The sequence below is a fragment of the Delphinapterus leucas genome, chromosome 1 (assembly GCF_059928025.1).
Source record: "Delphinapterus leucas isolate spDelLeu-1000000601 "Yukka" chromosome 1, BTC_Dleu_Yukka2, whole genome shotgun sequence".
Taxonomy (NCBI): Eukaryota; Metazoa; Chordata; class Mammalia; order Artiodactyla; family Monodontidae; genus Delphinapterus; species Delphinapterus leucas.
In genome coordinates, this window is record NC_143129.1 from 168,818,397 (window position 1) to 168,834,451 (window position 16,055).

The 16,055-nt window shown below is 38.0% G+C and overlaps 1 protein-coding gene across 19 annotated transcripts in view; it reads left to right on the top strand.

Annotated features, from left to right (window-relative positions):
* Positions 1-16,055, top strand: part of EYA3 (EYA transcriptional coactivator and phosphatase 3) — a 139,928-nt gene that overhangs the window by 100,952 nt on the left and 22,921 nt on the right. For 18 of the 19 annotated variants that reach the window (XM_089897898.1, XM_089897912.1, XM_089897921.1 and 15 more), the window contains 4 exons: positions 505-642; positions 7,584-7,669; positions 10,479-10,662; positions 12,917-13,056. In XM_089897898.1, the coding sequence (XP_089754024.1) occupies positions 505-642; positions 7,584-7,669; positions 10,479-10,662; positions 12,917-13,056 (548 nt within the window). The remainder of the gene's footprint in view (positions 1-504; positions 643-7,583; positions 7,670-10,478; positions 10,663-12,916; positions 13,057-16,055) is intronic. The other variant, XM_089897945.1, reaches the window with a different exon arrangement.

Here is a 16,055-nt window from a genome sequence, read left to right on the forward strand (position 1 = left end):
CCTAATCAGAAGAAATAAAGGTAACAAAATAACCAGCTTAAGAAGGCAGAGAAGTATACATACATTTTAGAAAAATCTGGTGCTTGTTTAATGGGTAAGTGAATTTTAAACGTATGTGGAATGTCTCCTACCTAGACAATGCAGATAAATGATTTATCACTCTACAGGAATGTCAGGCACTCTACAACAATGGTAGGGTGTCAGTAGCCCTTTTTCTGAATGCTGATCGATTTTCCCCATCCATTGAAGTGAACTTACATACATACATATCACTATTGGGTTTTTGACAAGATTTTTGTTTCTATGGCCCCATTCCCCAATTCTTTGAAATTGTATTTGCTTGTGGTATATTACGAGTGGGAGATTCAATAATTTTCTCTTACAAGCAAATTTATTTTTGTTTTAAGATTTTGATTTTAAACCTACTGGCTGATGTTTGAAAGCATAACCATGCTCCTCAGTTCCAGTGTTTTGTTTGTAATTGGTCCAATTTATCTGATTCAGGTGCATTGTGGCCAGGTATGAAACCTGAAAGTGGTTTAACTCAGACTCCATCTCCAAGTCAACACAGTGTTCTTACCTGCACTACAGGGTTAACCACAAGCCAGCCAAGCCCAGCACATTATTCTTATCCCATTCAAGGTAAACAGGCATGGTTGTGTGTGTTTTGTTTTTTTGTTTTTATAAAAAAATTATTATTGTTTTTTGTTTTTAATCTACCTGTATCTCCAGACATACTGGGTAATGTAGGATATTTGCATTTGTGCATGCTTTTTGTGTTAGACAAACTAGAACCTAGGAGTGTGGTTCATAAGTAGTTTAAGCTTTTGTGAACTGCTTAATAGAATTGAAGACTCCTCTTTTGCACGTTGGTGTCCAGAAAACCTGTCTAATTTTGTTCTAGTCTGTTCTCAGTGGCATTTTGTCCTGTAAATGAGCAGAAGACTCCATGGGTTAGAGCTTTGCTGACTTCTTTTATGTGAAGTCCAAATAGACTGGAAAGTGGGATTGAGTGCTGCTTTGTGAGATGTGTGCTGCTTTTCTGCTGTGGTTTTTGTTATGCCTCCACCCCCATTTACTGCTTCTTGGTGAGCTTTTCTCATTCAAAAAATTCAGTGTTGTTTCTATTTTGTGATGGAAAGCATAGCATTAAAGCTTGAACTCTAAACATCTCTGCCTTCCTGAGTTCTTCCTCTAAAAGGTTAGAATTATGACAGGACTATTTGGAATGAAGACAAAGAAACTCAAAAGGCACTGTGGAGTTAATTCCTTACCCTTCCAAGTCCAATGCAGGGAATTTATCATTGCTCCAAATTGCGAATTAATGTCCATCTACTTGGCTTCTCATCTGCCTCCTTTCTCCTGATTTCTCCCAGCTTTTAAATATTATTCCTTATAAAACCAGTCCTAGGTATTCTTTTTTTTTTTTTTTTTTTTTGTGGTACGCGGGCCTCTCCTGTTGCGGAGCATAGGCTCCAGACGCGCAGGCTCAGCGGCCATGGTTCACGGGCCCAGCCGCTTCGTGGCATGTGGGATCTTCCCGGACTGGGGCACGAACCCGTGTCCCCTGCATCAGCAGGCAGACTCTCAACCACTGCGCCACCAGGGAAGCCCAGTCCTAGGTATTCTTAAAATATAAACTTTGATGATGAAAAACTGTTTTGATGTAGATTATATTAAACAAAATATTTTGATTTTCAGTATTAACTGTTTTCAATAAAATGACTGAGGACTACTTTTTCTTAGTCTGTTGGGAACAACTGGTTACTGCATTCCTAAGACCTTGCTCTGAGCTACCTTTTTCTCTTATTGTTTACAGAGTCTCCTCTTAATTATTTTCCCTTCTTTTTATGTTTGTCCCCTCCCCCTTCTTTCTTTCTAAAATGGGAACAAACCAGGAGGAAAAAAACTGAAGAGCATGACTTTGCCTTCTCCTCTACTCCCTTTCATTTTTATAAAGTGTTCCTCTACTTTGGTAGGCTTTGGGGTCCAACTACAGGCAAATCTAGTAGCCAAGTCCCTCCTAAACTGATATATCTCTGATGACTACACCTAGGTCATGAAAGTAAAGCAAGGAGTTCTCTTCCTTTATATTAATAATCCTCTCCCAAGGTGTAGAACCACCACTCGTCTGTACCTGTACCTTGAATTTGAGGAACCTGATAGCTGTGCTTACTTCTCCCTCTTTGTAAAACAAGAGGAACCACCTTTTGGGGGTCTTTTAAGACCCATTGCTTTAAAAAAGTCATGAAGCTGTGCTTTCAGCCTCATTTGCCACTATCCTAATTTCTTACCTTTTAGTACATTTTTTCCCTTTAGATCAATTAACCCAATTTCCTCCATAGTGCTAATAATGATCACTGTTGGTATTTGTTAAGTGCATATTATGTGCTTAGCATTATTTTAGCAGAGATAGGTGTTACTCATGTAATCACAGCACACCTATGAGGGAAGTACTGTCATTAATCTCATTTTACAGATTTGGCACATAAGACACACAGTAAATAAGTCAAGGATGTAAGCTGGGCAGCCTGACCCCAGCACGTGGGTGTAATGTTTATGATTTTCAATGTAGAAGTCATGGTATCAATATCAACCCCCATAATTGAGAACCTATACTTGCAAGTATTTAAATTCATTTCCCTTCCCTTTTCTGGTTAACCTATTGGCCCATTATATTGCCATTAGAACTTTGGCAAAGGGTAGAAATTAAGGCAGAAATGAACCATCAAGTTATCAATTTTTGCCATTTATTCTGAGAAAAAGTTGGTAGAAAGCAAGTGGTAACAATTGGCTAAAAGGAAATATGGGTATTACTGGCACATTTGAATCACCTGGATCCTCCTCTATCAGTATCACTCTGCTCACCCCCACTTTTCATTTCCTTTAGCACAGATAATTAATGTCAGCTCTCCAGGGCTTCATCTTCCCCCCTGTGTAACTACCCAGTCATTCCACGGAATAAAAACAAGGAGCATTGTATTAATTTTTTTTTTTAAGTGGTCAAAACAGCAATGTCCCCTCATCCCCTCCAGAAGCTTTCAACAATTGACAGTAGCCCATCTTCCCAGGGGAAGTTAGGGAAATTACAGCAAATTCCACTTCTGGCTTGATCAGCTCTGATCAAAACCTTTTCTTTAGTTTATACTTCAATGCTCATGAAAACCCTTTGATTAAATAGATCTGGTGTCTTTATATCAACCTTTTCCTAGAGTGTCTGTGACTGTGTGGCCCAATCTCTGGTTATTTTCTTCAATTGAGATGATTTAAATAATTAAAATTCAAGTAGCAAAATTAATTTCAGAAATTTCAGAATTAATTTTAACCCAACCTTGAATTTCAGTGAATGTCTTTGGGCTCTGATAGTGTTGGTAACACACAAGAGCCTTTTGTTGACTAAGAGATTTGTTTTGTATTTTAATAGACTTTATTTTTTATTGTAGTTTTAGATTTGTAGAAAAATTGAGCAGATGATACAGAGAGTTATATATCTCCCTGCCGTGCACACAGTTTCCCCTATTATTAACATCTCACGTTAGAATGGAACATTTGTTATGATTAGTAAACCAATATTGGTACATTATTATTAATTAAATCCTAGGTTTATTTAGATTTCCTTAGTTTTTACCTGATGTCCTTTTTCTGTTCCAGGACCCCATCCAGGACACCACATTTCATTTGATTGTCATGTGGCTCCTTAGGATTCTCTTGACTGCAGTTTTTCACACTTTGCATGTTTTTGATAACCTTGACATGCTATTCATGAATCCCACGAGTATTTATTGAGCTTTACCTATTGTAGGCCGGGTGCTTTGCTAGACGTTGGAGGTGATGAATAAGGTAGTAAGATTCTGCCTTCATGGAGCTTACAGACTAGGAGGGGAGGCAGAAAACAAGTAAATTAATAGGTTTTGAAAAGTGCTCTGAGAGGAAAAAAGAATTGGTTGTTGTGACTGGGAAAACAAGAAAGGAATTAGTTCTAATAGAGGAGTCCAGAGAGAGTCTCTCTGGAAGTAGACATGCTGAGAAGGAATGATCATGCTGGAGGGCAAGAGGGACAGACCTGGGAGAACAACAATTCAGGCAGGGAGAGCAGCATTGCAAAGGTCCTTGAGTGAGAAAGAGTCTCTCTTGTTTTGAGTAACTCGAAAGCTGGGTGAGCATGGGTGGTAGAGAAACATTCATAAAATTAGAGAGGTGGGTAGAAACTAAATCTTGCACCCACTTCTATGTGCCATTAACCCTTGGGTTTACCCTCCAGCTTTGGGGCAATGTCACTTAATTCAACTGTGCCTCTCACAGTTCTATAACCACAGCCTTCTGATTAAAGCTATCTCTGTATCCTGACTGTTTCAGGTGGATCTCTAGTGGGGCATGGTTCTCAGAAGCTTTGTCTATGATTTCACAGCTCTGTTGCAAAACAGGAGTGGGAACTATGGGAAAACAATTGGCCATGCCATTGGCATTTGGAGAGCTAATAGTCTTTAAATATATATATCAATAGGAGTTACCACTTGAGTTTTATTTTAGCCTCTAAATTTATTTTTGTTGCATATTTTATTGCTGCTGCTTTTGTTTTTTAAATCTGCAGTTGAATTTGTTGTTGTTGAGACCTAGATGTATATTTATGTAGGATGATCATTGCTTTTTTTTTGAGGTGCCTGGCTTTCTAGTCATAGTTGTGCAGGGGGTACAGCATGTAGTGATTGTGTATTTTTTTTTTTTTTTTTTTTTTGCGGTACGCGGGCCTCTCACTGTTGTGGCCTCTCCCGTTGCGGAGCACAGGCTCCGGACGCACAAGCTCAGCGGCCGTGGCTCACGGGACCAGCCGCTCTGCGGCATGTGGGATCTTCCCGGACCGGGACACGAACCCATGTCCCCTGCATCGGCAGGCGGACTCTCAACCACTGCACCACCAGGGAAGCCCGATTGTGTATATTTTAAAATGAGTTTAGCTTGGGTTCAATGCTGGTTACAAGAGCCTAAATAAATACTATTTATTTAATTATCATCTAACTTTTATCACTAGAATTTAAACGCCATGAGGGCAGGGACTTTGTCTTGTTCAGTACTCTACTCCTCAGTGGCTGGAACTGTTTCTGGGCACATAGTAGACCCTGGTTTAATGAACAAATGAATGAATGAATAACACATGTTAGAAATGATTTGATTGAGTTGGAGAAAGAACTGTTATTGAGCCCTATAAACTTTCTAGGTTAGCAGCCCAACATTTCCTGTAATAGAAGCCACTATTGCTGAGAGGAATTTGTGATTTTTAGTACTGCACTTGTTAAAAACTTGGTATCAACAACTAGCTAATCAAGTCATTAAACTTCCTGTCAGGGATAATTAAGAGTATGTGGCCAGTTGTTTGTAAGGTCTGCCTTTTTACCTCCAGCCCAATTCTGTAAGTGATCTGAAAATTGTTAAATTTATAAAACTACCTTGTCAGTCAGAGCACCTTTTTCCCCATGTGTGCAGATATCAGATGTGAATGAGTTGTACCTGTAACCATTTATAAATCATTAAGAAGGTAGAATAGAATTAAAGGTAAATGGGAGGAAAAGAGGAATATATGTTAGGATTAGGGCTAAAGAAAAATTGATCTAGAAATGGAGTTTGCTGGGAGAGATAAACTTAAGAGATTAAATACTTCATTTTCTTTCCCACATTAAATCACCTATGTTTAGCCAGCAGGCCTGCCTAGCATAATGTACTGGTAATAGAATCTGGAATGTACTCAAAGTTCTTTTCCTACAAGAATAATTAAAAACTACTTGTAGAGTCATTTAGCTTATATACAATGATTTCTTAGGACTTCCCCCTTAAGGGAAAAAATATTGATGGGAAGAAAATATCATCTATAAATTATAAAATCTGTTTCATTTAGGTATTGGGTTTAAGAAAGTAAACAAGAATCCTTTAGTTTACCTGGGGGAAGGAGTACTGTAGAAAAGAAAATCTCCCTGGATAGTGACAAAATCTGATCCCTAGCTCAGCCACTGACTGAGGAAAGAAAGAGCACTGGATGAAGAATTGGGAGATCACAGTTGTCATTTTGACTATCTACCTTTAACCCCATGACTGTGGACAAATTACTCTAACTCTTCTTTGTCCCAAGTTCTTCTGAAAGCTAGCAGTAGCTGTTCCTTATATCTAATTTACTTCAATCTCTTCTAGACCTTCTTCTAAGCAGAGTACCCTTGGGGAAAGGGATAAAAATTCCCTATGATTTTGCCCAGTCCTCTCAAGTTTCTGCTGCATTTGTTCACCTGCACTATTCTTTTTCTTTTAATTAATTTATTTATTTATTTATTTTTGGCTGCGTTGGGTCTTCGTTGCCGTGCGCGGGCTTTTCTCTAGTTGTGAGCGGGGGCTACTCTTCGTTGCAGTGTGCGGGCTTCTCATTGCGGTGGCTTCTCTTGTTGCAGAGCACGGGCTCTAGGTGCACGGGCTTCAGTAGTTGTGGCTCACAGGCTCTAGAGCACATGCTCAGTAGTTGTGGCACATGGGCTTAGGTGCTCTGCGGCACGTGGGATCTTCCCGGACCAGGGCTCGAACCCGTGTCCCCCGCATTGGCAGGTGGATTCCTTAACCACTGTGCCACCAGGGAAGTCCCACCTGCACTATTCTTAATGGAGATTTTCCTAATAACTTTCCCTCTAGAGGACTTTGTCGCCAATGGGATAGGTAGTCAGATAGTGTGGTTTACCTGATGGTGAGCCTTTATGGTGTGTGTGACTGCGGTAGAAACCATGTATAAGTATGCTTATGATGAGCAAAAGAGAGGAGTTCAAGAGCAGTACCTCACAATTTCACCTACATTGTCCACCTGAGAAACGTCACTGTGACAAATACTAGTCACTGAGGATTTTATTAAAACCCTGGTGGAATCTGTGATAGAAGGGTGTGAAAAAAACCCAAATTTCTTGTCGTGAGACAGGCAGCCTAAGTAGCTTATGAAGTAAATTTTTACCTGGCCAGAATAATATTGAATATTTTCCGAATTTTTCCAGGCTCATGGGTGAAATCATTAAATGCCAGAACATGGTGTTTGTTGAAGCAACTCCAAGCACTTTAGAATTTGGAAAACTACATCAATTTCTCAGAGTAATTGTGTTGCACCAGGAAAGGCATAATTTGGGGCAAGTGACAGTAAATATCACAGTGTAGGACTTAACACGTGGATTTGCCAGAGTTCTTGTTGTTTCTGCTGGTGTCAGTAGGTCACACTGCAGGTGAGTTATTTTTCAGCTGCCAGAGAAGATGGACTGGAGTGATTTGGTTTAGGTTCTGATTTCACTGGTATCATTAGTATGAACCAGTGCATTGTGTTGTATCCTTCTAGGACTTTAGTAGGAATAATTGAAGACTCAAGTTGAAACAAAAATGTGTGAACTGTTTTATTTCTAATCAAGTCTAAATTAAGGTATGGCATGCAAAAGAGCAAAACCAGTATATAGTATTTATTTCCTTTGCCAATGTTTTTTATCTCCTTATAGATCTGTTTACTTAGGACAGAATATATTTTGAATTTCATTTAGGCGTTTACATAATATCTTTTAACACTTTCAATCTTACAGCTTCAAGCACAAATGCCAGCCTGATATCCACTTCATCTACTATTGCCAATATTCCAGCAGCAGCAGTTTCCAGCATCTCAAACCAGGTACGGTGCTGCTTTTGTTCCTCCTGTTGATACGGTTCATCTAGCTAGCTCTTCCTCTCTTCTTTCCATTATCAGTTTGCCAATCTAAGGAACAACCAGTATGGACTGTGGAGAGACCTTTTTCTGGATGCCCTCAGGACTGAGACCTTGGATGGTTTCTCAGGCTACTACCCAGTTTCTCTCATTCCATTGCTAAGACTATGAATGATATGATTATATCTGCTCCTTTATCTACTGTGTGTGTGTCTGTCTCTTACCCTGCTGCTACAAGAATGTAAGCTCCGTAAGGGTAGGGATTTATTTTTCTATTTTGTTCAGTTATTTGTTCTGAGAGTTCAGAAAAATGCCTAGTACTCACATTGAAGGCACATAATAAATGTTTGTGGAAATATTACTTTGACTTTTTTTTACTTAGCCACTCATTTCTTTGTGAATTAGTCTGGTCTTGGTCACTATTCTACTAACTCTGTATGTTTAGATCACTTGTAACATCTTCAGTGTTTTAGGGTTTTTTTGGTTTTGTTGTTATGTTTTTATTTGTTGTTTTCTCTGCAGCAATTAGTATTATCAACCATTGCCTCCATGGATCTTTTTTTGTGGCTGCAGTTAACATTGCTATTCTGGTTCACTTTTTATGTTTTGACTGTTTTTGCATTTGTTCATTCTTTTAGTCCACAGGTATTTATTGAGTTCCTGCTGTGTACCTGGAATTCTTCAGGGTAACATCTCTCTCCCTTTGCATATCCTGTCTTCTGTCATGGACAGTCTCTATTTAGTTTTCCACATGCTTATTATTTCATCCCCAGGAATGTTTAACCACATTCACAATGTCCATTTACTTCTTCCAAAATGAAGATTCTAGTCCTGACCTCATGATATCTACAGGCTTCCTGCTGATTGATGGGCTTTTTTTTTTAAATATCCTATTATTTCCCTAAGTTGACCATATCTAAAACCAGCCTTTCATTCCACCCTTTCTTCCGTTTCCCTGTCCTCCAAAAGTAATATCACTTTTTCCTATGGCTTCTCAATTCTTGTCAGTTACACTATTTTTTAATATACCTAGGCCTAAAACCAGACCAGTCATCTTCGATTTTTTTTTTCCTTACCCAGCCCTAATCCAGCCATTTCTGGAATTCTTTCCTGCTTTTGCTTTTGCTTTTGCTTTTTGCTTTTTTGGCTGCGTCACATGGCATATAGAATCTTAGTTCCCTGACCAGGGATCTAACCTGTGCCCCTTACAGTGGAAGCGTGGAGTCTTAACCACTGGACTGCCAGGGAAATCCCTGCTTTTTCATTTTTGCTGTCATTTCCCATGGTTTAGCTTTTTCCTCTTTAATCTTGAGTTAACTATTCATCTCATCTTTAATTTTTCACCGTGCCTGTACATTTTCTAAAACACTATCTGATTAATTTTCTTTAAATGCCACATTTTATCCTGTCACTCACCTGCTCAGAATCTTTTCATATTTTTATTTATTTGAATTTGATGATCCCCATTTTCTGCTCCCACACAAACTATACACCACTGCGTAAAGAATCCAATCCAATCCTTAACCAGTCATTCAGGCCTACAGAGATCCTTTGTTTCATCCAGACTCAACATCTCTGGCCCCTTAATAAAACCTTTCCAGGGCCTGTTCCTTTTCCTATCCCCTGTGCTTCTTTGTCTCAGAAAGTTCTCTGTCACAGTCTGCAGTGATAGTTGTCTTCCTCTGTATTTTACTCATTTGACATACAGTTTATTGCTAATTTGTTGGAAATGGTTTTTGGTCTTCTATCCTGCTAGATTTTTAACTCCCATGTACCAACACATACACACACACACACTCACACTGTGAATTATATTTGGCTTATGGTAGATGCTCAGTGTTCTTTATAAATAATTGGTCTGATCAGTTAGCTTCTTCCTGCTTGTCACCAGTATCAATTATCAGTGGAATTTTTTTAAGGTGTGTATTTGAGCTGTGCATCATACCCATTTTTTACAGCTTTTTTAAGGTGTAATTGACATACAGTAAATTACACAGATTTAAATTGTATGATCTGATAAGTTTTGTCATGTATGTGCCCGTGAAACTACCAAAAGTTCCCTTCAAATATTTTAAAGAAACTTTATTTTTAAAGAAAGCTTGATTATTTAAAAAAAGAGAGGGGACTGCCCTGGTGATCCAGTGGTTAAGACTCCATGCTCCCAATGCAGGGGCCCCAGGTTCGATTCCTGGTCAGGGAACTAGATCCTGCATGCTGCAACTAAAGATCCCGCATGCCACAACTAAGACCCTGAACAGCCAAATAAATAAATATTTTTAAAGAGAGAGAGAGAGATACTCAGTTTTTAAACTGGGAAACTTTAATGTAGGATATTCACTTTTTTGTTTAAGCTCATCTATCCTTAAAAGCACTATCACCTAGTGCAGTGCTTTATAAGCTTCTTAAGGAGTAGCCTCTTTCCTTCAGAAATTCTGTGCAGAAATTCTGTACATAAAGTAGAAAAAAAAAAAAGGCTGGTACAGTAGAAAAGGGACATTGTGTGTACAGTGCATGGGACACTTTGCTCTCAGCCTTAACCTCATCCCAAAGACAGTCCCTGAGGTGTGTCCTCTTGACTCTTAGGTTTCCACAGAATGCATTTTGAAAATCATTGGTTTAGGTGGAAGACTATATAGGTTAGGTAAATAAGAAGTCGGGTTAATGTTTTAGGGAAATAATTGTGAAAAAGAGGGACATGAAAGTCTCTTGTGTTGAAATTAATGTTATGCTCTGGCTAAGTGGCTTATTTTCCTCCCTTATTCCCTCTGACCTACAGGACTATCCCACCTATACTATCCTTGGTCAAAGTCAGTACCAGGCTTGCTACCCCAGCTCCAGCTTTGGAGTCACAGGCCAGACTAACAGTGATGCTGAGAGTACCACCTTAGCAGCAGCCACATACCAGACGGAGAAGCCTAGTGTCATGGTACCTGCTCCTGCAGCACAGAGACTTTCCTCTGGTAAGCTCTACATTTGGCTTAAGGGCATTTCATCCAACAGGTGATGGTGAAGATTACTTTGTTCTGGTCTAAGTCACTGTTACCATGCTATTGGTCTTCCTTCTCAGGTGAGGAGTATTTAAACACTGTAACCAGACAACGATGAGTCGTTGGCAGACTGAATATAATACCTGATGCTGTGAACAGAAAAGTACCAAGAATGAAAAGACTTTATTTATGACTCCCACTCCACTCTCCCTGTAGCTATAATATGCTTGTTACAGAGAACTTCAGAATCTTAGCACATTTTATAAAAGCTGGAGGACTCCAGTTTTAGTCTGTGCATAACTGACTTCTGGTTAGGCCTCAGAACAGTAGTTCTTAACTTTTTCTGTGTCATGGATCCCTTTAAGATTCTGAAGAAAGGTATGGTTCTTTTTCCCCAAAGAAATACATAAAACTTAACCTACAAATGTAAACCTCTAGCTTTGAAATGGATCAATGAATTATGATGTCCAGATTAAAAGATGCTGACATAGGGCTTCCCTGGTGGCGCAGTGGTTGAGAATCTGCCTGCTAATGCAGGGGACACGGGTTTGAGCCCTGGTCTGGGAGGATCCCACATGCCGCGGAGCAACTAGGCCTGTGAGCCACAACTACTGAGCCTGCACGTCTGGAGCCTGTGCTCCTCAACAAGAGAGGCCGCGATAGTGAGAGGCCCACGCACCGCGATGAAGAGTGGCCCCCACTTGCCGCAACTAGAGAAAGCCCTCGCACAGAAACGAAGACCCAACACAGCAAAAATAAATAAATTAATTAATTAAAAACCAAAGGACTAGTGTTTAAAAAAAAAAAAATCCTGACATAAAGACTTTATGCACACATTCAGTAAACATATGCACATACTTTTTATCCCTATTTTTCATGAAAATTTGGTGGTTCGCTGTCACATCATGTAACTTGGGGAAGGACTGTTTATCGTTAACACTGATGCATTTTTAAAAACGGTCTACATCAACTAATGCAGTTTTCTGTGCATCTTGCCCCTACTGGTCTTCTAGATAAAGACATACAAATGGTTGCTGCTTCGAACGTACATAACTTTGAAATCATTACATGTGTTGATGCCTTAGTTTTGAATTCATTTCTCTAAATATCTTTGTTCTTCATAACAATTTTAACTTTTTAATAATGGAGAGTTTCAAACAGTGGCAGAAGTTGTCAGAATGGTATAATGAACCCTTATATATCTGTCATCCAACTTCAGCAATTCACAACTCATAGGCAATCTTGTTTCAACTATACTTCATCCAATTCCCTCCTCAAATGCCAGGTATCATATTTATTTATAATGCTTGATAACATAAGCACAATGCCATTATCCCATCTTAAATATTCAACAATAATTCCTTAATAACATAAAATACCAAAGGGTATTCATATTTCTAGTTTTCTCATAAATGTTAGGAGTTTTGTTTTTCTCTTTACAGTTTGTTTAAAATAAGATCCACGTAAGGTCCATACATTGTGATTGGTGGATATTTTGTTTTAACCTATAAATTCCCCTATCCCTTTTTATTTCCGATTGTAATTTATTTGTTGAAGAAACAATCAATAGATTGTTTGTCCCATACCATTTCTCAGTCTAAATTTCGCCAGTTATAACCTTAGAGGGTAGCTTACCACAGCCCACTGCCTTCTATATTTTATTTAAAGTGGTAAATGGATCTAGAGCAGTGGTTTTTCAGCTAGAGGTGGTTCTGTGCCCCCTGCCTCCACCCCCATGCCCCCACACCCAGGGATATTTGGCAATGTATGGACCCATTTTTGGTTGTCACACTGGGAAGGGGGTACTACTGGCATATAGTGGGTAGAGGCCAAGAATGCTGCTTAACCAAACATCCTACAATGCACAGGACGTCCCTTCACAACAAAAATTATCTGGTCCAAAAAAGTCAATTGTGCCAAGTTGAGAAACCCTGATCTAGAAGCTTGATCAGGTTCAGGTTTAATTTTTTTTTTTTTTTTTTTTTTTTTTTGGCAAAATGACTTATAGATGTGTTCTTCCATTGGGAGGAAGGCATATAAATTCTAGTTATAACTCTCTTCATGATGTTTGGTCTACATTTCCAAATTGCTTAAGTAAAGTTTGGTATTCCAGCCTTTATCCCTGCAACATGATTCTTAAGGGCAGAGAACCTGCTGACCATTCTGCTCTGGTTCTTATAGCCTGTGACTACACTGGCAATACCGGTGTCTCACTTTTCCTTTCCAGGAGACCCTTCTACAAGCCCATCTTTGACCCAGACTACACCAAGTAAAGATGCTGATGACCAGTCCAGGAAAAACATGACTGGCAAGAACCGGGGCAAGAGGAAAGCTGATGCCAGCTCTTCCCAGGACAGTGAATTAGAAGTATGGGAAGAAACTCATTTGAGTTGCAACCTTTTTTTTTTCTCATTTCTTAAATTTATCAGATATATATCTGAAACTCATGAGATTATGTGGTTCTGTGTTGTATACCCTATAATTCCTGAGCAAGAGAAAATGAATTGGCCAAGTGAAAAGAGAAATGTAAAAACACATTACTCTATGCCCATATCTTACCATATCACTTTCAGATCCTTTTCACCAAGAGCACTGAAAAAGCTTTTTTGAATTTAGGTGGCCAGGTCACTTTTTAAGGGAAAGAACAAACTGTTTTCTGTATTCCAGAGGAGAACAGAAAGAATAATGCATCATATTCAGAAAGCAGAGGGTGTCACAAGTAATATACTGTTCTCCATTTAAAAATCTCAAAGTAAAATGAGAAAACTAAAGTGCTTTAGGCCAAGTTTCTGTGAAACATGCAACCAGATCTCGTAACTTATTAATGAGATTGGCTCTCACTTATTCTGTAGTTTAAACACTATAGGAATTTATTATGGGCATACATTTGGCTTCATTATTAAAAGACTAGAAAGTCATACAAAATTCTAATAATAATGGAGTTTTGATATTAATCCTTTTGTTTTCTTTCTTCAGTTTTTCTATAATGTGATCATTTAATAGGAGGGAAAAGCCATATTTAAAAATGAGTCCATTGACAGGTGTTCAGAAGACATAGGTAAATTGAGGCTATGTTTGAAACCTCTCTTCCCTTTTGTTACTGGGGGCAGCGGGGAGGGCAGGAGGAGAAAGAAAGAAAATCTAAAGACCTGATATATTTCTTGGAAAAAACGGAGGACTCACTCATTTTTTAAATTGTGGTAAGGTATATATAATATAAAATTTACCATTTTTTAAGTGTGCAATTTTAAGTACATTCACAGTGTTGTTTGTCACTGCTATCTGTTTCCAGAAGTTTTTCATGATCCAAACAAAAACTCTGCACCCATTAAGCAATAATTCCCTATTCTCCCCTCCTATTAGTCCCTGGTAACCTCTGTTCTACTTTCTGTCACTATAAATTTGCCTATTCTAGATAGTTCATATAAGTGGAATCATACAAAATCTATCCTTTTGTGTCAGGCTTACTTCACTTAGCATAATGTTTTCAAGATTCATCCATGCTGTAGCATATATCAGAACTTCATTCCTTTTTATGGCTGAATAATTCCATTGTGTATATATAGCACATTTTGTTTATCCATTTTCATCTGTGAAGAATGCTTGGGGTTTTTTCACCTTTGAGCTATTGTGAATAATGCTGCTATAACACTGCTGTACAGGTATCTCTTTGAGTCCCTCTTTTCAATTATTTGAAAAAGTATAAACCTAGGAGTAGAACTGTGGGATCATATGGTAGTTCTATGTTCAGCTTTTTGAGGAGCCACCAAAATGTTTTCCAGATGACTACACCATTTTACATTCCTACCAGCAATGTACCAGGGTTCCAGTTATTTCCCTTTTTTTGCATAATCCATCCTAATGGGTGTGAAGTGGTGTCTCGTTGTGGTTTTGATTTGCATTTCCTTCATGATTAATAATGTTGAATATCTTTTCATGTGTGTATTGGCCATTTGTCTGTTTTATTTGAAGTAATGTCCAAATCCTTTGCCCATTTTTAAATTGGGTTGTTTGTTTTTTTGTTGTTGAATGTTAGGAATTCTTTATATTCTAGATATTAATCCCTTATCAGATATATGACGTGCAGATATTTTCTACAGATTGTCTTTTCATTCTTGATAGTATCCTTTGATGCTTAAAAGTTTTAAATTCTGATAAAGTTCTATTTTTCTTTTATTGCTTGTGCTTTTGGTGTTATATTTAAGGAAACAAGATTATGAAGATATTCAACTGTGTTTTCTTCTAAGCATTTTATTGTTTCGTCTCTTAAATTTAGGTCTTTGATCCATATTGAGTTAATTTTTGTACATAGGGTGAAGTAGGGATCTAAGTTCATTCTTTTGCACATGGATATTCAGTTTTCCCAGGACCTTGTTTTGGAAACAGTTTCCTTTCCCCATTGAATGGTCTTGGTATCCTTGGCAAAAAAAAAAAAAAAAAAAATCGAGCTTATATATATATATATATATATATATATATATATATAAAAGCATTTATTTCTGGGCTCTCTCATCTATTCCATTGGTCTGTATATCTATCCTTATGCTAGTACCACACTGTTTTGATTACTGTGGCTTTGTAGTAAGTTTTGAAATCAGGAAGTGTGAGTCTTCCAACTTTGTTCTTTTTCAAGATTATTTTGGCTCTTCAGGGTCCCTTGAGATTTCATACAAATTTTAGGATTAGTTTTTCTGTTTCCTTAAAAAACACTGTTGGGATTTTGATAGGGATTGCATTGTATTTGTAGATCACATTGGGTAGTATTGTCATCTTAACAATATTAAGTCTTATATTCATGAACATGGAATGTCTTTACATTTATTTAGGTGTGTCCTCTTTGATTTCCTTCAGTGATGTTTTATAGTTTTCAGTGTACAAGTCCTGAACTGTTAGTTAAATTCATTCCTAAATATTTTATTATTTTTGATGCTGTTGTGTTTTAAGTTCCTCTTAGAATTATTCATTGCAAGCTTATAGAAATACAGCTGATTTCTGAATTCATTTATTAGCTCTCAACAATTTTTTGTGGATTCTTAAGGGTTTTCTATGTATAAGATCATGTCATCTGTGAACAGAGGTAATTTTACTTTTTCCTTTCCAGTTTGGGTACCTTTTTTCCCCTTTCCTTGCCAGTTTATTCTGGCTAGAATTTCCAGTACCATTTGAATAGAAGTGGTGAAAACAGGCATACTCTTATTCCTAATCTCAGGGGTAATGCTTTCAATTTTCCACCATTGAGTATGATATTAGCTGTAGGTTTTTCATATACGTCCTTTATCATGGTGAGGAAGTTGCTAGTTTATTGAGTGTTTTTATCATGAAAGTGTGTTGAATTTTGTCAAATGCTTTTTCTGCATCAATTGAGA